General features: G+C 57.3%; 5 protein-coding genes across 5 annotated transcripts; 2 read left to right on the top strand and 3 right to left on the bottom strand.

Moving 5' to 3' along the window:
* Positions 1-109: 109 nt before the first annotated feature.
* BKCO1_3600027 (uncharacterized protein) lies at positions 110-1,311 on the top strand (the record flags this gene model as incomplete). The annotated part of the gene is made up of 3 exons (XM_020274894.1): positions 110-652; positions 703-1,140; positions 1,192-1,311. 3 exons carry the CDS (start codon positions 110-112, stop codon positions 1,309-1,311), a joined length of 1,101 nt encoding a protein of 366 aa, XP_020129027.1.
* Positions 1,312-3,229: 1,918 nt separating this feature from the next.
* On the bottom strand, positions 3,230-5,111 carry BKCO1_3600026 (major facilitator superfamily transporter; the record flags this gene model as incomplete). The annotated part of the gene is made up of 3 exons (XM_020274893.1): positions 3,230-4,283; positions 4,336-4,757; positions 4,818-5,111. 3 exons carry the CDS (start codon positions 5,109-5,111, stop codon positions 3,230-3,232), a joined length of 1,770 nt encoding a protein of 589 aa, XP_020129026.1.
* Positions 5,112-9,580: 4,469 nt separating this feature from the next.
* BKCO1_3600025 (multicopper oxidase) lies at positions 9,581-11,553 on the bottom strand (the record flags this gene model as incomplete). The annotated part of the gene is made up of 3 exons (XM_020274892.1): positions 9,581-11,099; positions 11,153-11,366; positions 11,424-11,553. 3 exons carry the CDS (start codon positions 11,551-11,553, stop codon positions 9,581-9,583), a joined length of 1,863 nt encoding a protein of 620 aa, XP_020129025.1.
* A 4,153-nt stretch (positions 11,554-15,706) lies between these two features.
* BKCO1_3600024 (uncharacterized protein) lies at positions 15,707-17,720 on the bottom strand (the record flags this gene model as incomplete). The annotated part of the gene is made up of 3 exons (XM_020274891.1): positions 15,707-16,099; positions 16,148-17,216; positions 17,278-17,720. 3 exons carry the CDS (start codon positions 17,718-17,720, stop codon positions 15,707-15,709), a joined length of 1,905 nt encoding a protein of 634 aa, XP_020129024.1.
* A 2,127-nt stretch (positions 17,721-19,847) lies between these two features.
* On the top strand, positions 19,848-21,814 carry BKCO1_3600023 (oligopeptide transporter; the record flags this gene model as incomplete). Its single annotated transcript, XM_020274890.1, has 3 exons — positions 19,848-20,135; positions 20,185-21,138; positions 21,266-21,814. The coding sequence occupies 3 exons, from the start codon at positions 19,848-19,850 to the stop codon at positions 21,812-21,814; spliced, it is 1,791 nt and encodes a 596-aa protein (XP_020129031.1).
* Positions 21,815-22,048: the final 234 nt, after the last annotated feature.

The following is a 22,048-nucleotide window of genomic DNA, read 5'->3' as shown; positions in this document are numbered from 1 at the left end:
CCCGCCGCCGCCCTTCTTATGCCGCCGTGATTCCCTTGCTTCCCGACTGCACCGCGAATTGCCCTCTCCTCCTGTGCAGAATTGCACGGCCCAAAGTTAGCCTGACATCATGAGCAACGGTAGCGAGTTGCCTGTTACGCACGTCGACTTCGCACCACCCCAGGAAGCCCGGAGACCAAGCCAGCCGCCCTACGACCCTACTGGCAGCATAGCAGGCTTGCTACAGGTCCCGGGTGCCAACAACGCCAATCCCGCCGGCAACAACAAGGAGCCCACGCCAGGCTCGTCCGGAACACCGTCGCCAAGCAGGCCCGGATCCACCCGCGCATCGTCCATCAACGCCGCGAATGCTGCCACCCAAGTCCGCTACGATGACCCGGACTTCGCGCATCCTCCCACGCTGAACTACACGCTGCGCTCGCGGAAGAAGAGCATCTTCTGGTTCTGGTCGTTGATTATTCTGGACTGCGTGTGCATGCCAATCGCCCTTTACTTCGGTCTCTGGTATGGCACCAGCCTATCACACAATGCCGTCTTCAGTATCAGCACTGGCCTCCTCGGAACCGTCTCGATTGTGGAATACTTTATCCGCTTCCACAGGCTGTGGAAGAAGGGCTCGACTTGCCGAGTCATTGGCGCCAAGCGCTTCTATGTACGTTATATTGTCGCTGATATTGGGGAGCGGTGGCTGACTTGTGACAGCTTGATTGGTTCCACTGGAACCTTTCCACCGCATGGATTGCCGTGATGATTGAGCTGATCGTTGGCACCGTCCCGGAAGAACCGCCGATCCGCCTGCTTGCCATGCCTGTGCCCAGCATGGTGTTCGCCTTTGGTGTCGAGATGCTTGTCATGGACATTGCCCGCATCGCCGGTTACAGGGCGCCGATGCGTATCTCCTCACTGCCCAAGGGCTCGCCCTTGCGACCGGGTATCTACTCGATCATCGAGGACATCTGCGCTGTTGACGGCAGCGGTGGGACAGAGTTCAGACAGCGTCTGAACCTGCGCTACATGGCCAGCCATCACTTCCGCCTGATGCTACACAGGCTCACCCTTTTCTGGGCCTTTGGCGCTTGCGCGGTCGCAGCCCTCACGACTGCTCTCATCTTCACCATGCAGAGGGATGCAGCCTATGTGGTAAGTCCTCCTACCGTTCCTCGCTCATGGTTCCTATAATAACGTTCTCAGATCGGCTGGGTTGTTCCTTTCCTCTGGGCTGGTATTTGGGCTGGTATCACCCTGATCTGGGTTCAGAAGAGTCTGAAGTTCGAGTACGAGAACTGGGAAGAAGTCAAGTGGAAGGCTTGATCCGCACGATCCCTTTGATGTTTGAAATTTTTTGCCGTTTGATATCCTGACGTTTTCACGACATGTGCGCGTTATTGAAGGGAACGAAAAAGAGCCGAGAACCGGAATGGAATTGCTGAATAGTTTAGAGCAACAGGTCCCACACTGTACGATTAGGCATACTTTTTTTTTTCACGTTTCGGGGAGCATCGAGTAGACCTCTGCGTTCTCTTTAAAGGGCCGGTGGCCGCTTCTATGAGAGTTGTATTACTACAAGTAAAACCCTTGCTTCCCTTCTACACTGTATGTAGTTATCAGCACGCTGGTTCAAGAAGACAGTGACCTAAACAACAATGACAATTACACTTGGAATCAGCGACCACGAATACACGGTGTCTCAACTGCCATGCTCCAAGCCAAGTCTCATATTGCACGAGGTCACAAAAAAGCCTAGTTAGGCTTCCTGGATCTCCCCACCCTATCGCCACCGCAACAGCATCATCGATCAAAAAGTGAGCGCGGCCCAGAGGACTCGGACGAGTCAAGCAATTATTGGCCGGATAAAAAGGGAACAGCACCGAGTGCTGATAACGATGACGCCATTTGGGTCCCGCTTTCGGGTGTGGCTACGCGTCGTCCGGCATGCCATTGGCCCACCCCACAACATGACCTTCCATCGACTCCAAGAATCTGAGAAGGATAAGCTCCCATGTTCCCCTCGATCCATCATACACACGGAGCACGAGGAACCCTCTCGGAATCGCCGGCGAGCTTCTTCTCTCTATCCGGCATTCCCGGAATCCCGCACACGGCGTTTCCGAGCGCATCCGGCCATCACCATCGAGGGGGGAAGAATCGAACACCGGGGCAACTCGGTGAGACCGAGGGACGTGAGAGGGAGGGGGAAAAAACGTCGTACGCATAGGTAGGCCCGCTCCAGCATGTGGTGCCACCCGCCCGCCCCCTCCCCCGGTGGAGCCACGACACGACTCGGAAGCGACGGAAAGCAGCGGGTGGGTAGGCGAAATGTGGGGCTATGGGGAAACGAGCGTTTAAGGTTAACGGGACGACATGCGTACGTACGCGTTGTCGTCGCTGCGATGGCGGGTTTGGTGTTTGGGGTTGCGATGGTGTAGGTAGGTAGGTAGCTAGGTGGTTCGAAGGAGACGCTGCTAGGCAATCCGTTATTCCCGCGTCAACGAGGAACCATCGGCTCCGCACCGCGGCTTCGGCTCTCCCCCATCGTCGGCTTCTGCGATAATGCTGGCGACCCGGTATCGACGAAGGAATATGCTGTTGAGCGATGATTGCAGGAATAACATGGTCAAGCTGACTCCCATACTTGTGTAGTGTACCTCGCGTCAGTACTTTATAATAGTGCACCTCGCTCTGGTGTACCTCGCTTCTGCAGGCCTTTGCTTTATTAGTCTGTCTCGCTTTAGTGTACCCCACGTTAGTACATCCCTCACTAGTGTACCTGACGTTAGTGTACCTCACATCGTTGACACGAACGTCAGCCAAAGGTAACAAGCGAACGACGAATCGATTCGTATCCATTAGGTACATGCTGTTAGCGTCTAACAAGCTTCTTTAGGAGTACCGCCTGATCCAGTCTTCATCCATGGGTGGAGCGGCTGAACTTTGAATTTAACCAGAGTCGAGATTTCGAATAAGAACAACATTGGTTCCCTAAAATAAATGGGTTCCCCCTCCTCCCAAGAGAAACAAGCGCCGATGCTATGCACAGTCGTGACTCCGATATCGTACATGGTAAATGTTTTTTGGAACCCGACGTTGCCCGGCGGGGTTGCATTAAAGGATTTTGTGTAAGTGGAAAGGCTCTTGGGGTATAACTAAATGGTGAAACATGGCGTGAACAGATTATTGCGCAGAAACCGAGAGATTGGCGGACGCGGGCTGAAGAACTAAACGAGCACGTTCAAGCGGCGCCCATTTCAATCTTCTTCCCCTTCACACTGACCCACTTGACGCACAAGGCGAACGCAAAGCTGAGCGCAGACATGGCGACGCTGACGTAGAAGGTCTCGGTCAGCGCGTCGTTGTACGCACTAAGCAAGCCATCCAGATACTGCGGAAAGACGCGCGTGATGGCTTTGCGCAGCTCCGTGGCGCCGGTGGAGAGGACAAAGCCCTGCAGCTGAGCGCCGCCTTCGGGAACGGCGGCCGAGATGTTCTTGATCAGCTGGTTCGTAAAGATGTTCTGGCCGACGGAGACGAACAGGGCACCGCCCAGCGTCTGCGAGAACATGATGATGGCGGTGCCGATAGGGATGTCGGCGGCGGGGAGGGCGGCTTGCACGGCAATGAGCGTCTGCTGCATTCCGAAGCCGACACCGGCGCCGAAGATGAACTGGTAGCCGATCCACTTAGAGTGCCCAGTGTCGACCTCGAAGGTGGTCAGGAGACCGGCGCCGATGGACATGAAAATGGAGGACAGGATCATGAAGGGAACGTAGTGACCGAGTACCGAGACGAGGATGCCGGCGATCAGGCTAACGATGACAAGACCGAGAACCATGGGAAGATTCATGATGCCCGACTTGACAGCCGAGGCGCCTTTGATGACCTGGAACCAAATGGGGATGTAGTAGATCATAATGAAGAAGGCGGCGCCAAGGAATGCGCTAAAAACGGCGGCAGACCAGACGGTTCGGTCTTTGAAGATGCGGGGCGGGACCGTGGCGCTCTCTTGCTTCCAGAACTGGATGCCGATGAAGATGCTGATGAGGATGCCGAAGACCACGAAAAGGGCAATGATCCGGGCATTGCCCCAAGCGTACTGAGAACCGCCCCATTGGAGAGCGAGAAGCAGGGACACGACGGCGGGAATGAAAACGAAGGTTCCGTAGATGTCGAACTCGTTGAGCTTGGCCTTCCAGCCGGAGGCGGTGTTCTTGACAATCTTGGGCGACTTGAAGAAAAAGAAGATGAAGATTGCAGTGATGAGACCGAAGGGGAGGTTGATGTAGAAGCTTGGGTGTGCTGTTAGAGCTGGCTCACAATCGAGCATTGAATCAGACTCACCACCAACGCCAAGTCACTTTGTCAGTGAAAACGCCTCCCAACAGCGGGCCGGCAATACTGGAGATTCCATACATGGCACCAATGAGGCCGGTGTAGGTGGGCCGCTGGCGCAGAGGGACAGTCTTGCTGACGATGAGGATGGCACCCGAGAAGATACCAGCGGAGCCGACGCCTGCGATGGCTCGGCCGACGATCAGGGCCTCCGAGGACGGGGCAATGCCGCAGATGAAAGAACCGAGCTCGAAGATGAACAGGGCGGTCAGGTATATCCATTTGATGGAGAAGAAGGTGTACAGTTTGCCGAAGATGAGCTGGAAAGCGCAAGTGGTGAGCAGATAGCTAGAGGCATACCAGCCGACATCGTCAAGGGCTTTGAACTGGTCAGTGATGCGTGGGATGGCGGTGGAGATGATGGTGTTGTCCTGCAGTTGGGCAGATTAGCGGCCGAGATGCTGGAGGCTTGCAGGGAGGACAGGGCTCACCAGGGCCATGCACAGGACAGAGAGACACAGGGCGATGGTGATGAAGGCCAGCTTGAACGACTTGGGATACTCGTCCTCGTTTTCCTGGGTGGGCGTGGCGTCGTCGGCAGCTTTCTCAAGCGTGGCGAGCTCGACGGGGCCGCCAGCGGAGGCGGCCTTCTCGCGCGGCTCTTGGGCCTCTTCGACGGGCATGGCGGCGGAGTCAACGGGGTCCTTTTCGCTGACGGACGGCGAGGGACTGGAGTTGAGAGACGAGGCGTCCATTGTTGCGGCTTCGGAGTGGGAGCCGGGCATGGTGAAAGGGCCTGAGCAGGGGCGTCTTTGTCTGGGCCGGGAGTGTCGAAGGGCGGGTGCCTGAGGAGAGCGAGGAAGCGGCCAGGCGGCAGTCATGTATAAAAGCCATGGTGGGCACGGGCGCGGGCGTGACCTGCCGGACAGGCGGTGCAGATGCAACGATGCTGTCAAGCACGCATGGCTTCTTGCGCCATGCGGCGGCGGCGTGCCGCCAAAAGGACGCGCCAATCAGCGGGCGGGCAGAGCGAGGCGGCGCGAACAGCGCGGAGGAAAAGCTGGGACGCCGCCGGGCCAACTGTCATCCGCAGTCGTCCCGCCGGCAGGCAGCCAAGACTCTACTCTGGCCGCGCGGGAATTGAAGGGCCCACGCCCACGCCCGCTGCGGCTGCCTACCGGTAGGTTGCCTCGTCGGTCTGGCTCGCGCTCGCTTTCGGCCGTCCCGCGCCCGACTGACCATGAGTAGGTCCCCGAACGCCTGGCCTCCCAAACCTCTGCTCCGCCAGACGCCCGTTCATTCCATCAACCTCCTCCACCGCCCTCTGCCCATCGCCCTCTCGCTGCAGCCAGCCGCGCGCCGTACGCCGTACGCCGTACGCCGTGACTCACCTCCTGTGGCGCCCGCCCTCAGCCCTGTGGCCTACCCGCTCCTTCGCGAAAACTCCTCGGAACTGCCTAGGTAGGATCATAATCGCTCATCAGGCGTCAGGCTGTCCACGTTTCCTTCCCGACGCAGAGCCTCGCAAGCGTTTCCGTTCTCGGTTGACTTGTCCAACGCCCTCGAACTTGACCTCGCGAGCCTTTCCGCGACGGGACGACAGCTCCAACCACGGGCCCGCCTGCGCACCCAGGATGGGGGATCGGCCTTCCCGAAAGGCCGAGCCGTGCTCTGCTTTCCCGAATCCTTTGCAGGTGGCCTAGACCCTCCCACCCTCTGTTCCTCCCATTAGCGCCTCCTCGCTGATTTTCCTTTTTCCGCAACCGGCACCCGACGACTCTTTGTTCATCCCACCCACACGGTATCCCGTCCACCACTAACAAAGCTTCGTGTCCATGTGCTGATGCCAGCTTCTGGCCCCACTGCAGGGAATAATAACCGCTTTGCTGGCTCGCTTCTGCGGAAACCCTGAGCAAACGCCGCTCCGGCTCCGGGGCAAACCAAAGTCGCAGCCACATCCGGCTTTGATCCCTCGTTTCGACGCTCGGACGGTGATAGCGGTTCGTAAGCGGACGAAAAAAAAAGTGCTGTTGTTGCAATTACTTCACCTATCTCCGCCTTATTTCCTTTGTGTCGGGTTTTACTTCCCTTTCCCCGAACCACGGGACGGGAAAGTTGATTGAGCTGCAGCCCGTCGTTGGGCTCAAACGCTCATCAGGTCGGGAATGCGACTGGGGGTGACCTTCAGAAGGCTGGTGCGGCGCATCGAACGGAGCACCATGCTTCCGGACCGAGCAATTAGGGAGTAGCGGCACCATTCGACGAACATTGGCCCTGCGCCCCTGGGGCGTCAAACGCCCTGTCTGCTGACATATGATCAATTAGCTTTGCAACCCTCACGCAGCGCATCCCCCTCCATTCTCAAATCCGTTGCTGCCAGTCCAAAGCCTACAGCCTGCTTGGATACGATTAGGGTAATAAGCTTCCGAGGCCCAAGGTTGCATTTCCCGTTGCTTTCTATGCTACTACTGTTGCAGGAAGGCGCAGCTCAATGTCTACAGTACGTGTCTGTAAAGGCTTCGTTTGCACTTAGCCGTCTAAATCATTGTCTCGACCGCTGATTCTGCTGAGCATGCTGTGGTGCCATGCTTGATCTATTGGCCGATCTTCGGCCCGTGTACCTAAAGCATGTGCATCGGGCCGAGCCGAAGAAAGGGGATCGACAGAATAAGCAAACGTGGAGTAGGGCGCGGCCCTTGCGTCTTGACAGCTACTTTTGCACACGCGCAGCACCACTGCCTTGCTTTCTACCTCGAGGCACGGAACGTGCTCGGAAGGTATGGGCATTGCAGCTGACTTGCAGTCGAATATCCGCTCATGACCCGCATTTTGGCGGCAGAGGGTAACGGCAACTCGTATTCTGCATCATGACTGTTTCTAGTTTCGTCGTGTTCCCCGGGCAAAGTCAATGCTTCAACACTGATCCATGTCTCCAGCTCCAGCTTCTTTTTCGATTTGAACGGCTCATGGATGAACAGTCGAAGCATTTCTCGTTCATTTCACCCCGTCGCTGACGCAGACATGCAAGTAATGCGGACGTGGCGTTCAGCCAGCTGACCACGTCAGCACCGCCAGCAACCAACCCGACGTAAAACAATCACATGGCCATTATCAATGCAGGCCTCCCAGGTCGAGTCTCTCGAACCATTAAATCCATGCAGACTGCGGTTGGTTCGGCCCTGCGACTTGAGTCGATCGGTCAGTATGAAGGAGTGCGCGTTGCCGTTCCATGTGGACGCGATGGTGGTCAAGGATTACTGAGGGGACTTTTGTCGACGATGGCCTGTGTGGGCTTTTCAAGGTCCTTCTGGAAGCCGCGCCCGTCATGCGAGCTGCGTTGATGCACTACACTCATCGGCAGTCAAGGGTAGGGGGGCTCCGTGAGTGCGGTGCTCTTGCCGGCTCCATTGCGAAGTTGTTGGACCTGAGTCTGTGTTGAAAGGGCGATGATCAGTTGGATCGGGAGGATGAAAGTAGTGGGCAGCCTAAACGCGGTCGCGTCAGACGTTACAAGCTTGGGTCCGTCACGTGATTGATGAATTACAGGTCTGTCGGATAGCAGATTCAACTCGTCCTTACAGCTGCAATGAATGAGACACGGGAATCAATGACGAAGAAGTAGAGCTCGAAGTAACATTTCCTACGCAGAGTTTCCTGGGAACAGCGCTTCAATGGTGAAGTGAGACGTGCAGGCCCTCAGATGGTCAAGTTTATGTTTTGGGAATCTCCGAGGTCCTTGGGATCTTATTTGAAAAGCGGACATTATCTATGCAGCAAAGAAAATTCTATGCTATTAAGCCGTAGACTATCTGAATTTCGGCGCGTTTGGCGAAACAGCTGTGAGCGAGATAGGTCTTTAAGCAACTATAAGCTCCGAATCTACGATCGCTATATCGCTGAAAGAGCCGTCGAAGGTGGGTGGGTAGGTATGTCGAAGTATGACGTCATTGCAAGCTTCCTACCGCCTATATTAAGCTATGTGCTACGTTAGTTAGTTAATCAATCAACTTACCTTCTTTTAACCTTCTTCATCATCCTTAGCAGGGTAAAGCGTTTCGGCGATGTAATTGACAACAGGCATCCTGGCGCTGGGAAAGCTGCGAGCCTCTGCAAAGCTACGAACGGTCGCGAACTGAAGAAAACCTTAGGGTCTTTCTTTTTTAATTGTGCGTTGGATGGTAATTAGGCACCCCACACGTACACCACCGCACCAAGCATCTAATTGCAACAATAACAATAACCTTAGCCTCCAACCCAACCCTCCAAGCCATCAGCGCCCCCAAAAGAACGAAAAAACGCAGCCATCTTCCCGTGGTTCCGCGAAACTCTAAATACCCATGCACAGGCCAAGGACCCGAGGCGCTGGGTAGGCGAGTTGCGCCATATGACCCATCCGGTCCGACCGGTCAGCGGGCCGGGGCCAACAACAGAAAAATACATCCAGAGCCGTGGGCTTGGGAAGGAAAAGCGGTCAGTGCATTTTCTCTTTCCTGGTTTCCGTTGGTGTTGGCGCCAGCGCTCGTTCTTCACCGACTCGGGTGTGTCGGGATGATGGCCGGGGGTTGGTGGTGGTCTGGGCGGGGTGGATGGGCCATCATGGCAGGCACGCACATGGCGGCCGTAGTGAAGACACCAATGCAAAAAGGAGATGTAGATGCATACTTTAGATAAAGGTTGTCACGATGCCACGATGGAAAAAGCGTCGGCGAGGGGGGAGGAGGAAACCGGGCGGGCAACAGACGACAACTTCAACCGCGAGCCGGGGCCCTCTCTCGACGGGCCGACTCTCCTTCGTTGCTAAAACCGCACCTTCGGGTTGCGACGTTCGAAGTTGTGAGCAATGGCGCATACCCGCCCTGCTGGTTCTGAAGCGCGTGCGCTACGACCCAAGCAGACGGTACCTATCAATCCCCCCAGCAGCATCGCATGTATGTACATATATGGTGAACAGAGGGACAATCTATATCATTCTGCATTCCAACGTTCCCCTTGAGAGGATCCTGTATACTGTCCTATATACTGCTACATCTGCTGCTACTGCTGCTGCTACTACTACTACTACTAATACTACTACTTACAGTCGGGGCACAACCGCCGACTCAACTCGCTGTGATTAACAATTAAGCACTAACAGAAGAAATTACCCACCAAAAACAAGCCACGCCGTGTAAATGCTCATGGGACTCGCTCGATCTACGCCTCAGTTGATTCATGCGCCAAAGACAGAAGAAAATTGGAAAAAGGGTGGCTCCGCTCAGAAATACATGGCCTTCCTCTGCAGACCCGACTTCGTGGCCTTCTTCTTCAGCCCCGAGTCGATCTGGTCAACCAGGTTGGTGGCAGTGTAGTCTCCCCAGACCTTACACTGATCGCCAAATGAGGATGGAATCGCAAGCTTCTTGATGTCATCAGGTTGCTCAAGGATGTTGAGGTAGAGCCCGGCCGAGACGTGCCAGGCGATGTGGCAGTGGAATGGCCACAGCCCGGGGTTGTCGAGCTCTATCTGGATCACCATGTACGATGGGCTGTCCGTCGACCCCGGCTGCAGTATGTGCACGTCGCGGAACTGAGGGCTGCTCGGGTTGGATATGGTACCGTCCCACGTGCCCACTCCGTCGGCGAGAACCCAGAAGTTGTGGCCGTGCATGTGCATGGGATGCTGCGCGGGCGAGTCGTTGTAAATGACGAACCGGACCGACTTGTTGGTTCCAAAGTCGTGCACGTTGCTCTGAGGTCCAAACTCGGCGTTGCCCTGCTGGATCTGGTAGAGAAGAGCGTCGTTGAAGTCGGCGCGGTACGACGGGCCGCCAAAGTGCCACAGCCAGTGCGTCCCGTTCCATTCGTTGGTGATGCGGAGCTCCGTAGTCACCGACGGGTTGAGATCGGGCATCACGGGGTGCAGCGGGAGGCCAAGCGAAATATCGTCGTTCTTGCAAATCTCCAGCTTCGCATCAGGCTGGGCCGTCGAAGCGGGCACCATGTCGGGATCAGCATCGTCGTAGAGGACGACAGCAAGCGCTTCCGACGCCGCGGGGTTGAAGGCATTGCAGCGGTCGAGCCCAATGTCTGAACGCATCCAGTAGCCCTCTGACGGTTTTCCGGTAGCTTCGACGATGACATCTGCTCGCTGTCCGACGCCGAGGGTCAAAGCAGTCACTTGAAAAGGCTGGACGGGAACAAAGTCGTGCGCAATGACAGTCATTGTGTGCCCATCGATGCTGAACCTCTGCATAGCCTCGGCCCCAGTATTGACCAACCGAAGGCGATGCTTCTTTCCTGCCGTGAACTTGAACTTGGCCACACCAGCGTCGGGAACGCAGGACAGGTTGGTGGTGGAACAGTCAAACTCACCGTAGCCGTTGATCAGGTTGTTGTCGGATGGCGGCGGGGCCGAAGGGTTCTTTCCGGTCGGATCGGCTTTCATCGTCTCCTTCACGATATCGTAGTACTGGGCGTGATACCAGTCGGAAAGCATGACAGGACCGAGATCGATATCGTAACCGTCACTGTCCGGGCCGTAGACGACAAGAGGACCCGCGGCTCCACCCGCATACTGCGCGCTGTAGTGGCTGTGGTACCATGAAGTGCCATACTGCTCGGCACGGAAGCGGTAGGTAAAGCTGTCGTCGGGGGTGATGGGGCACTGTTGCACCCCGGGAACACCATCCATCCACTGGCTCTCCTTTTGCAGGAAGCCGTGCCAGTGCATAGAAGTGCCCTCGCCCTCGTCCCTACCGAGAGCGTTGTGGACTGTGACCTGGATCCAGTCACCCCTGAGGAGGAAGTCAGTCATCATCGACAAGGCCGAGACGGAAATGGGACATACCAGTTGGCCTCGATCAAAGGACCAGGGAACTGGCCATTGACAAGCACACCCCTTTTTGTCACGCCATCGGGAGCAATATCCTGGAAGGTGATGGTGAAGTCGTATTCTCGTGTAACGCCAGTATCGGGCATGCTGGGATCCTGATCGTTCCACGGCGGCTGGCCTAAGCAGTGAGGCAATTGTGGTGCATCCAAGGTACCCAGGAGACCAGCACCTGCAGACTCAATGTCAGCCAATAAGCAGAAGTGAGGGTCGGGAAGAGAACACGTACCGTTCCTGGCCTGGGAAGAGATGCTGCCTCTGGTGTTGCCTTGAGCCTCCCAGGCACCGGTCCACGAGCCATTTGTGAAGGCGGACCGGGCGGCGAGACCCCTGACTACAGACCTGGCAACGAAAGACATTGTGATAGCTAGAGAGTGGAAGGCGTTGGCAAATGAAAGGCAAAGAAATATGGGCCGGGAGAAGGACGGGTGTAGGTTCTTCGAGCTGAGCAAAGCCCTTGTATGTTGATGAGAGTAATGATGGTGAGCTGGAGAGGAGCATGATTGGGACGGGGCCACGATGGGTTATAAAGGACGAGTCGCAGCAGGTAGCCGGGGGCAACACCTCGGTGGCGGGCGGTGGGGCTGCCCAGCGCAGGCTTTGGTGAGCAGGCGATGCCACGATCTCTGCATCCACATCTTGGCCGAGTTGACCCCAAAGAGGCAAGGCACATGGGGATAAAGGCAGCGTGTCGGCGTCGTTGCAGGCGCAGTGCCGAGGGTTGGTTACTGGGCCAATCAGGAGAACCATGGAAGTGACCTGAGGTTGAGCCGCCTCTTGCTCAGAGTCAGCAGGGCGGCGGCGCGGTGCAGGGAGGAAGGATGTTCGCGCATGCAGGCCGTCAGCGGAGAGCCGGGGCAATGCAGGCAGCGATTGGGCCGACCAGGCTCGCACAGAGAAAAAGCAGGCGGCCAAGGGGAATGTTGAGGATGGGTGCTGATCGTGGGCCAGTCACGGCTAGCCGGAGACGGTACTTTGACGTGAGAGCAGGCGTGGAGGATAAGCGTGGGCGCGCCACTCCGCGTGGGCCGCTATTTTGGGCGGGTCAGAGCATGGCCAGCAGAGCCAGTAGGGGAGAGCGACTGCAGCCCGCTGCGGTTGCCATGGGCGTCGATAACCACGCGATTAAGGATCTGACGGATCTGACGCCGGCATGTATCGTGCAGGTCGCGCCAGCTGGAGAGCGGGTTGCAGCCGGGTCGACGGTGGCAGGCATGGCCACAGGCCGGGTCGTCCCGCCATCGTGCAGCAGTTGGCGAGCGGGCAGCAGAGCGTCGAGGTCGGTGGTTGGCGAGATGGCAGTCGAGGTGGTCGAGGTGGTCGAGCAGGCGGCGGCGGGCCGGCTGGAGAGCCGAACTTGCAGGCACGAGGTGGAGCCTTGGAGCCTTGGAGCGAGCCTTGGAGCCCCGTCGCCCTTGCCCTCGCCAGCACCACGCGCCTGCTGCACGCTCAACTCCAACGCGCCCAGACCCAGCTGGCTGCTCGCTGCTCGCTGTCCCCGCACGCGCCTCTGCCCCGTTCGGCGCATGCTGCGAAACGCAGCCACCCAGGGGCTTGCGCTCAACGCTTACTCACTGCCCGCCGGGGTAGCGCTGACGCCGCAAAAATACCCCCTCCACAGCCTGGTGGCGTTGCCTCAGCCCTGTGCTTTGACCACGCCCTCCACCGTCGCGCTCGGCTCCTTGGCTCCCGGAACCCGCACGGCACATCGTCTGCTATTTCTCCTGCTCTTGGCCGTGAGCCGTGAGCCGTGAGCAGAGAACCATCCGCCGCTGCCTCGTCGATAGCCCGGCCAAGAGTACAGCCCTCTGTCTCGCAGAATCCCGCCCGCAGCACCGCACCGACACGGCGTCTCACTACTGCAGACCCGCGCCTCGCCCGCACATGCTGTGGCGCGTATCAGGAGACCCTTCGCCGTGCAGTATCTTGGGTCCACCAGCGATAATGCGGCTCTCCCGAACCACGACTTCTTCACCCTCGCCATCGCCGATACGCTATCCCTTGCCATCATTCTCATTTGACACCGCCCGTGCGACACCGGTGACACGAGCCGTGGAGCCCGGTCGAGCGACCGCTAATATTTAACCTTACTTCAGCTGACACCCGCTTCGCCTGCTTTTTTGTTGACCGGGTCGGTTCTGGCAAATGCTGTGCCACCGAAAGGTCCACCACGTGCCCCGACAACATCAACGCTGATCGAGTAAGCTGCTGTCGCTTGATCAGTGACCACCATCCTCGAAGCCATGGCGATGCTCGCTTGGCTCGCAGAATCCCTCTACATCCTTCTCTTCCCATCGTGTCATCCTTCCGAACCACCAACAATCCCCCGCCGGCCAAGACTTGGAATCGTCCGTTTTTAGCTCTCTTGCTCACCAGGCACCCGTATCTGAGCCAAGAAGTCCAAAATGCAAATTTCTCGGGCACCCCCCTCATCAGCCCAGCTGAAGGCTAAGAAAATGCCCAGATTGACAGTGAGATGGACAGCAAGCCATGCTGATGAGCGCTGCACAACCAGTGGGGGGAAAAATCAGCGCACCCAACGCTGACCCCGCGCAAGCCCCCAGATTCTCCGCCAATACTAATGGTTGTTCACCAAACAAAAGCAAGAGTGATGAAAGAGAAAGGTATGGAGCGCAGCCCGGTCTGGCTACCCAAGGGATGGCGACGCTCCTACGCAACCCCGTCCTAGACCGTTTCGGGGCAAAAAGGCCTGGTGAGGCATCTGGTACGCTACCCGCAAAACTCCCCAGCAACCGATGCTGTCACTGTTCCACTGCTAAAAGAACAGTGAGCGAATGTCGCATCGGGTCGGCTCGGAATCACGCCGTTGCGATGGCGAGACTACGGTGCAGCAACGAAGTGGCGGCCACCCCGATCGTCCTGAACCGGAGCGACACGCCGAAGAAACAAGGCAGCAGTGGTGCCGAGACAGCCCTGTCGTAGTCTTTGGGCCTCGCCCATGGTTCGGTGTAGACACCAGTATCAGTCCCCCCAACAACCAGCTCTCGATTCATACGCCAGCGCGTCCAAGCTTTTTGGATTCTCCGGGCAACCAGTTCGGTCCCAAAGTTCTACGGCCGCTCCTGGTTACTCTGGTGATAAGACGTAGTCCATAATGCTCCGAGATGCAGATAAATACCGTGCTTGGCGCTCTCATCTTCTTCTCCAATCCACAACACGGCCTCCAATTCATTTTCGACTCCTTATCGGTGCACTCTGTTCTGAAAGCCCTTCAAAGCTTTTCATCGGTTTGAAAACATCTCGTGTTTGTCCAAGTAGCGAGCTCCCAGAAATGTACGCATGAGGGGCCATGACAACGTATCAGTACGTTTCTCAACGACCCCATGCTAACTCATAGCTTTCGCAGCGAGTAGCAGGAAGCTAGCATGCTCGATACCATTTTACCCCGCCTTCAAGCCGGCAGAGCCCCCATGAGCGAGTCGATATAGTACAAGAAAGAGAAGCGAATACAATCCTTTCGCGTTCCCCAAGCTGGCTCTGCCCCGGCCCGGTAAGTAGGCGCGATGCTCCACTGAAGAAGTCGAGGCTAGGAAATTTCGATGCGATACGGCTCGCAGTTTGCCCAAGCTCACCAGCAATTTTTGCCCGGACTGGTTGCACGGTTTGTATTTAACTTGTTACGGACTGGTCGAAGGTTCCTGGTTTTTTTTTTTTAAAAAAAAAAAAGTCATCATGGCCAAAATAGTCACCCGCGGCGAGACAAGTGAGAAAAGGAGGTCGAGTTCGCTCCCATCAACAGCCACTCCACGCATCCCATTTGAGGGCCTCTTTGGGCCCCCATGGAAAGCGGCCACCCTTCTTTTCATCGACAACTTTGGGGTCATGAGCAAGTTTTCTATTTCAAATAAAAGTGTCAGTTAGAACGGTATTGCGGTTAGTAGAAACTTGTCGAGTCTTGGCGCTTGTCTCGGAGATTCGATAGGATGTCCTAGAGGGTAACACTGCCCGTCTGATCTCCCAGGAAACTGGAATGATGCGAGAAAAGACACTCTTGCTCAAGTGATCTCTGGCTGTGGTTGTTAGTCGGAAGTCTGATCAATGGCAAGCACGGGCCTCATGTTATTGAAGGTCAAAGTTCCCTCATTGTCGGACCTTGGGTCTATCCTTCCTGCAATCGGAGCTTCTCCGCTATTTCTCTGCAACGCGAGGGCCAAGGTCCCTTTTCTCGGCGTCAAAACACTCCCGCCTCCCTCAACCTCTGGAGACACTTATTACTTTTGGGAGGCTACTCACAGATTCCATCTGCCACGAAAAACTGGACGGTTGGAGTCAACATTGTGAGGTGTACCACAACAGGCATAAAGGTGTATGAATGGACCAAATTCATAAGCTACCAAGGTATCATCAATAAAGAGAAAAAGACTCCGATAAAGTCAGCGATCCTTGCGCTCAAGGGCTGCTTTGGGGTATCCGCTTCGATCACCGCTACGCCACACCAAAAAGAGACCAATGGAATGGATTCGACCAGAAAAACGGCCATGCGGCACCGCCTCAGATGCCGCGGAGGATATCCGGTAACCCTTCGAGAAGAGCTGCAACGCCGCCATACTTGGCCAAGGTACCGAATGCATGGCTACCGCTGGTTCTCTTCTCGCGTTCTTTCTTACGCCTGCTACCACTTCTGCGGTTGTTGAAGTTCGACGAGGAAGTCGTGCGCCGCGCACGAGGGCGGGCGTCAGAGTCAGAGTCGTTGGTCGAAGAGTCGAAATCACCCCGCGGCCGGTCGCTGTGACTCTTCCGGGTTCGGTCGCGTCGGGAAGACTCTGCACTGTTGATGCTTCGGGCACTGCTTTTGGAGTCACTCAGCTCCGCATTAAGCCGTGGGTCATATTGCGCCTGTCGAAAGAGCTCGACGGATCGATCGACGAGACCTCGAATCTCCGTCTGTTCTTATTAGTATCACGAACGGAGCCTCGGTCAACAAAGACTCACGTAAGTAAGGGCCTTTCCGATACAAAAGCACGTCTCAAACCTTGTGCGTTTTCCGTCCGGTATTTCCTTCTGCACCTGGTTGAAGCTATATCGAGCTTCCTCAATCGCCTCTCTCCGTACCCAAGTTTGCATTATCTCCGTCCAGCTATTACGCTCGGCGTAAGCCTTCTCCACCGGCATTTGCGTATTGCTGTTCATGACCTGATCGTCGACGAAATCCCACCTATTGCTCCCCTGCCAGAGCCTCCATGGAATACCGAGTCCATTACTGGTGGCCCTTTCTCTAACCTCAGGCGCCGGGCCCTGATTTGGTCCGATGGCATTAAGACTAGCGCGCGGAGATGAAGGAAAGTATCCCGAATTTAGTGATCGGGCTGGCGATGCCCCGGCTGGCAGGTACGCAGTGGAAGGAGAAAGGCAAGCATAAGTGCCCCCTGGTGAGAAAGGGGCGCTTGATCGAAGATTTTGGATGCCTGCTGCCGGGATCGGCAGGGCGTTTCGTTCCATGGCTCCAGCCTGGTGGAAACTTGGTGTTCCTTGCGGTCGCGGAGACGTTACTTCGGAATCTCTCTGCGTCAGGTGGGGGCTTGCTTCGTCCTCGCTTTCGGACTCTACACGGGGCTGATAGCTATCTCGGCGTTGGAGCCCTTGCTGGATCTTCGGAAGGGTGCCAGGATATTCTTCAGCCGCGGACAGCCGGCGTTCGATATGGCTCAGCCTTGTCCATCTATGCAAAATATCGTTGCTAAATCTAGACGAGATGCTGCGGACCAAGGCGGAGCTTTCAGTGACATTGACCGGAAAGTCCGCGGTCTTGATCGATTGGTCCTTGTATTTTTCAAGAGTGCTCGGAGACGGAGTCCTGTCCTGGTCTGTAGCGAGATCCCTGTGATCAGAGTGCACAGAGTTGCTCGGAGAGGCAGCGAAGTCGCGGCTGCGGCGGTATTCATCATGGGCCTCGGAGACATCAAGGAGGAGGAGCTGTTGCTCGATGACCAAGACTTCCAGTTGAGAGCGTTCGTTAGCAACTGCATCAGCGGCAGAGGCCGGGGCTCGATCTTGGCGAGATCTGTAGTGCAGTAGGTCAGTCTCAGATAGGGTAGCGGGAAAGCATCGGGGAGTCGGCTGACCTCGACCATGCAATGACGCGCACCGTGTAAAAAGCCTGGAGCATGACAGACAGGGTCGAGTTCAGAGCGTCGACATAGGCAAGGAGATAGTGCAGCTTGCTCTTGGAGACAAGGTCCAGTTTTCGCGGCGGCGAAGAGGCAGAGCCATCGGGATCATTCGGCTGCGGCCTGCTTGCAAGGACTTCGTCGATGGCGGCAAAAGCATGTTGAGCGAGCAGGGTGATGTCCTGGACGGTCTCGTAGGACTCGGGCGAGGGCGAGGCGACGTCTTCCCGGAGCAAAGTGCCAACCTGCTTCAGCATGAGCGAGAAGAGGCTGACACTCTTTGCGATGCGGTTGGCGTCTCGGGTAGCTGAGTGGTTTTGGATGGCGAAGTCGTACAGGCTGAGCGACAGCTTTGTGCCCCAGGCAACGACCTGGATGATGGGGGCGAATTCGGCCATGGCGGAGGGCAGGGTTCTCAGTCGCGAGGGGCAGGCGACATGTCCAGCGGGGGGGGGAGAGCAGGCAACGGTTAGTTGTAGGTGGAGCTGGGCGTCTGGCGAGTGGACTGGGCGGGCGGCGGCAGGGCCCGGGGCGCAGAAGCTGCGTCAACTCGACTCACCGGCGGCGCTGGGGCGTTGGCGCAGGTTAGGCAGCGACGAGCTTAGCAAACACGGCGAGCTCGTCGACGGCAGCAGCGACGACAGAGCCTGGGGTCACGTGGGGGGCCGCTTTGCTGGCAGGAGCATCTGTGACGTAGTCGTGCCTTCCCCGGCCAAGGCATCCTCGCAGATCCGTCGCTCAAACCGTTTCGCTCGCGCGTGGCCATGGCCGCTGCGTTGTGTTGCCATGCTCGCCGTTCCCCGGGCGACGCATTTCTCGGCCAGTGCGCTCCTTGTCGGCTTGCCACCGCTGCCGTCGGGCAGCGTCGAGGCCGTGCAGCGTGCCACGGCATGCCACCCTCCCGAGCCACACCCCGACCAGCCTCACCAGCTCGCAGAGACACGAGAGGGCAGAAACGCCCAGGACGATGCTAGCAGCAACAACAGTCAGCGTGGCCTGGAACCGGAACCCCGTGTGCAGAAAAGAGACTGGGGACTGAGCGAGAAGAGGACTGCACATGCTCTGCTTGCAGCTGCTTCTGGCCTCCAGCCCATCTGTACGACCAGCGGCGGACGTGACTCGACTGATTGGAGAGGGGCAGGACAGACCTGCACCTCATCGCTCGCTGACCGGTGGTGATCGAGCGATGGCCCTGAAGCAGCCAAAGCATGCGCTCTTGTCCAGACGACGTTAACGTGGGCCCAGCTATCGTTCAACCGCAGCCTCAGCGAAGGTATGCGGGTATATCAATGCTCCCGGCATCTGCAGCTCCCTGGCTGACGGTTTCCCGGCGGTTGCGACGGGCTAGAGACGAAAGATTGTGCGGCGTGGCGTGGTTGCTCAAGGACTCGGTTCCATGGCTACGTGCGGACCTACCTCAGAAGAGAAGGACGAAGATAAATGAGCAGCAATCATACAAGCCACTTGAACAAGCGATGCTCCGAGCGGCACGGGTATGCAGGGGGCAGCCACCGACGAAGGACTTGATTGGGCCCTCGCCCGCCAGCGTCTCATAATCCACGGACCAGGTGGTTGGAAAGGCGGTTGCGAGACCAGGGCGGGCCCGGTCGGTGCGGGCTGTGGCTTGCCGGCTAATATCGCCAGTGCACCATCCATCTACGTCCGTATTGAAAGGCAAATGTAGGTCCATGTCCGCTCGCAGAAGCCGGGACGGCAATTGGTACGACAAATCGAGGTCGCAACCGTCGAGCGGAAAACTCGGGCGCTCGCTCGACGGGTGTCTGGAGAGGACAACACGTCAATCTCGCTACCGGGCTGGCTAAAGTATCTTGTGAGATGCTCCACAGTGGAGCGAGCTGAATCGGTGGGCTGCGGCACGGGCTCAGCAGCGATCCAGAACGGCGGTGCGAGAGGCGAAAATCTGGTCTGGTGGTCGTGCCCCCGCCTCGGATGGCGCCGACAACGGCAGAGCACGCGTAACGGACGCGTTTCGACAAGTGCCGGGGCTCGCTTGTTCGCTATCCGCCACCAGAAGACGTCGTTACTATTCGTTCCCCGTTGGATGATAATGATAACCCAGCAGATGGCGCGTTCTGCAGGGTCGCGTGCTTCTAGAAAGCCGGCAGAAGGGCTGGGCCTGTCCATCGAGCATCCACCAGAGACAGACAGAGGCCAAGGCAATATTAATGCTTGGAGACGGCAAAGCTTTCGGTGGCTTTGGTTGGCGTTGCTTGTCGTGGGGCTGGCGCCTGAACGGACCTTCTCGGCTCTCGAATGGCCCATGCCCTGCGCGCCGACCTGCCTAATCGGCGTTACATTGATAACGACGTCGCAATGGCCCAGTTCGAGAGCCAGCTCCGGCTCCAGCTCCAGCTCCAGCTCCAGCTTTCGCCGACGCCGCTCCTCGCTGAGACCGCATACCCACGCCCGGGGCCATGTCTTATTTAACCTCAGCTCAGGCCGGCGGCCGTCCCCCTCGACCTTCAATATCCAACCCCGTCGACGTCTAGCCTGCAGCACTCACCATGCCTGGCGATATCACCGACAACCATGTCATTGACAAGGTCACCCTGGTCGACGGCAGCGGTGATCCCCAGCGCTCGCTCTCTGTCCGCGCTCACGATGTTGAGCTCCCGCCCGTCTACAACGGCGAGGCCACGCACCAAAGCGAATACCTTGACCACGACCTTCCCATTCCCACCGACGAGGAGCTTCGCACCCTCCACCGTGTGAGCGAGAAGATCCCTCTCAAGGCCTACACCATCGCATTCGTGGAGCTGGTCGAGCGTCTTTCGTACTACGCGACCACCCAGGTACGCCTCACTTCACCGCCAACACCCCACAAGTTCCTAACACAGCCAGGTCTTTGTCAACTTCATCCAGCAAGACAACCCCGGCACCGCCACCGGCAAGGCTCTTGACCCCAGTGCCGACGATGCCCAGCCCGGTGCCCTCGGCATGGGTCAGCAGGCCTCCACAGGTCTGACTACCTTCAACCAGTTCTGGGTCTACCTCATCCCGCTGTTCGGCGCATATGTTGCCGACAGTTATCTTGGCCGTTTCAAGACCATCTGGATCTCTGTCATCATCGCGATCGTGGGCCACGTGATCCTGACCGCCTCGGCCGCACCAACCGTCATGGCCGTTCCCAGTCATTCTTTGGCCGCCTTCATCATTGGTCTGATCATCATGGGGATTGGCACAGGTGGCTTCAAACCCAACATCTCTCCGCTGATTGCCGAACAGATCCCCCGCAGGATGTACGTGCACACCACCAAGAAGGGCGAGCGCGTCATTGTCGATCCGGCTGTCACCACGGCCAGGGTCTACAATTGGTTTTACTTGTTCATCAACATCGGCGCTCTTATCGGCCAACTGACCATGGCCTACGCCGAGCGTTATGTCGGCTTCTACCTCTCCTTCATGCTGCCGACCGTGCTGTTCTGCGTTGCCCTGCCGGTCCTCTTCTTCTGCCGCAAGTGGTATGCCCACACCAAGCCCGAGGGCAGTGTGCTGGGCCCTGCTGTCAAGCTTCTGCTGCTGGGGTCAAAGAAGCGGTTCTCGTTGAACCCTGTCACCTTCTACAAGAACTGTCATGACGGAACCTTCTGGGAGGAGCTCAAGCCATCCAGGCTGGGCGCGGCCAAGCCGGCTTGGATGACGTTTGATGACGCCTGGGTCGACGAGGTTGGCCGCGGCTGGAAATCGTGCAGTGTGTTCCTGTGGTATCCACTGTACTGGATCACTTACAACCAGCTCAACAACAACCTGACGTCTCAGGCATCGACCATGGCGCTCCACGGCATCCCCAACGATGTAAGTATCCCCAGCCTTTTCTGTTTCATTACTAACTACCAAACCGATATCTTCAAACTTGGATCCACTGGCGCTGATTATTTTGATTCCCATCGCCGATTTGTTCATCTACCCGGCTCTTCGCAAGGCGGGCATCAGATTCACCCCAATCAAGAAGATTGCGGCGGGGTTTTTCACCGGTAGCATGGCCATGGTCTGGGCTTGCGTCCTCCAGTACTATATCTACAAGGACAGCGAGTGCGGCCCGTACCCGTCGAACGATGGCTGCGCCAACGTCAGCATCAACGTTTGGGCGCAGACGGGGGCCTATGTGTTGATTGCGCTGTCGGAGATCTTTGCGTCCATCACGTCGCTGGAGTACGGCTTCTCCAAGGCGCCCAAGAACATGCGGTCGCTGGTTGCGGCGTTCGCGCTTTTCATGTCGGCCATCTCGGCCGCCATCGGCGAGGCGTTCAACCCGCTGTCGACGGACCCGCTGCTGGTGTGGAACTACGGGTCCATGGCCGTCATCTCGTTCGTGGGCGGGGCCCTCTTTTGGTTCTGCTACCGCGAACTCGACGCCCAGGAAGACCAGCTCAACATGCTTCCCACCGGGCACATGGGCAGGAAGAGCGACGCCGAGGACGTGGAAGGCAGCATCAGCGTGTCTCACGAGCCGGTCCAGGAAAAGATTTAGATTTGCTTGCAGGAAGGAGATGGGCTGAATAAAATTAGGGTCAGAGGATTGGTTGTTGAAGAACGGGAGTAAGGCATCTTTGGATTATATCCCTGAATGTTGATTCTTTCAAAAGCTTTCATGTGGTGCGAAATGCTAAGTGATACAGCAGATGACCAAGTGGGCAGCCAAGAACACCTTCCCCCGTCCCTTCTCCCATTCTACGCTCTACCAAGCATTCGGCCCTGATACTTA

The sequence above is a fragment of the Diplodia corticola genome (genome assembly GCF_001883845.1).
Source record: "Diplodia corticola strain CBS 112549 chromosome Unknown scaffold36, whole genome shotgun sequence".
NCBI lineage: Eukaryota > Fungi > Ascomycota > Dothideomycetes > Botryosphaeriales > Botryosphaeriaceae > Diplodia > Diplodia corticola.
This window is presented reverse-complemented; position numbering and strand designations above follow the sequence as displayed.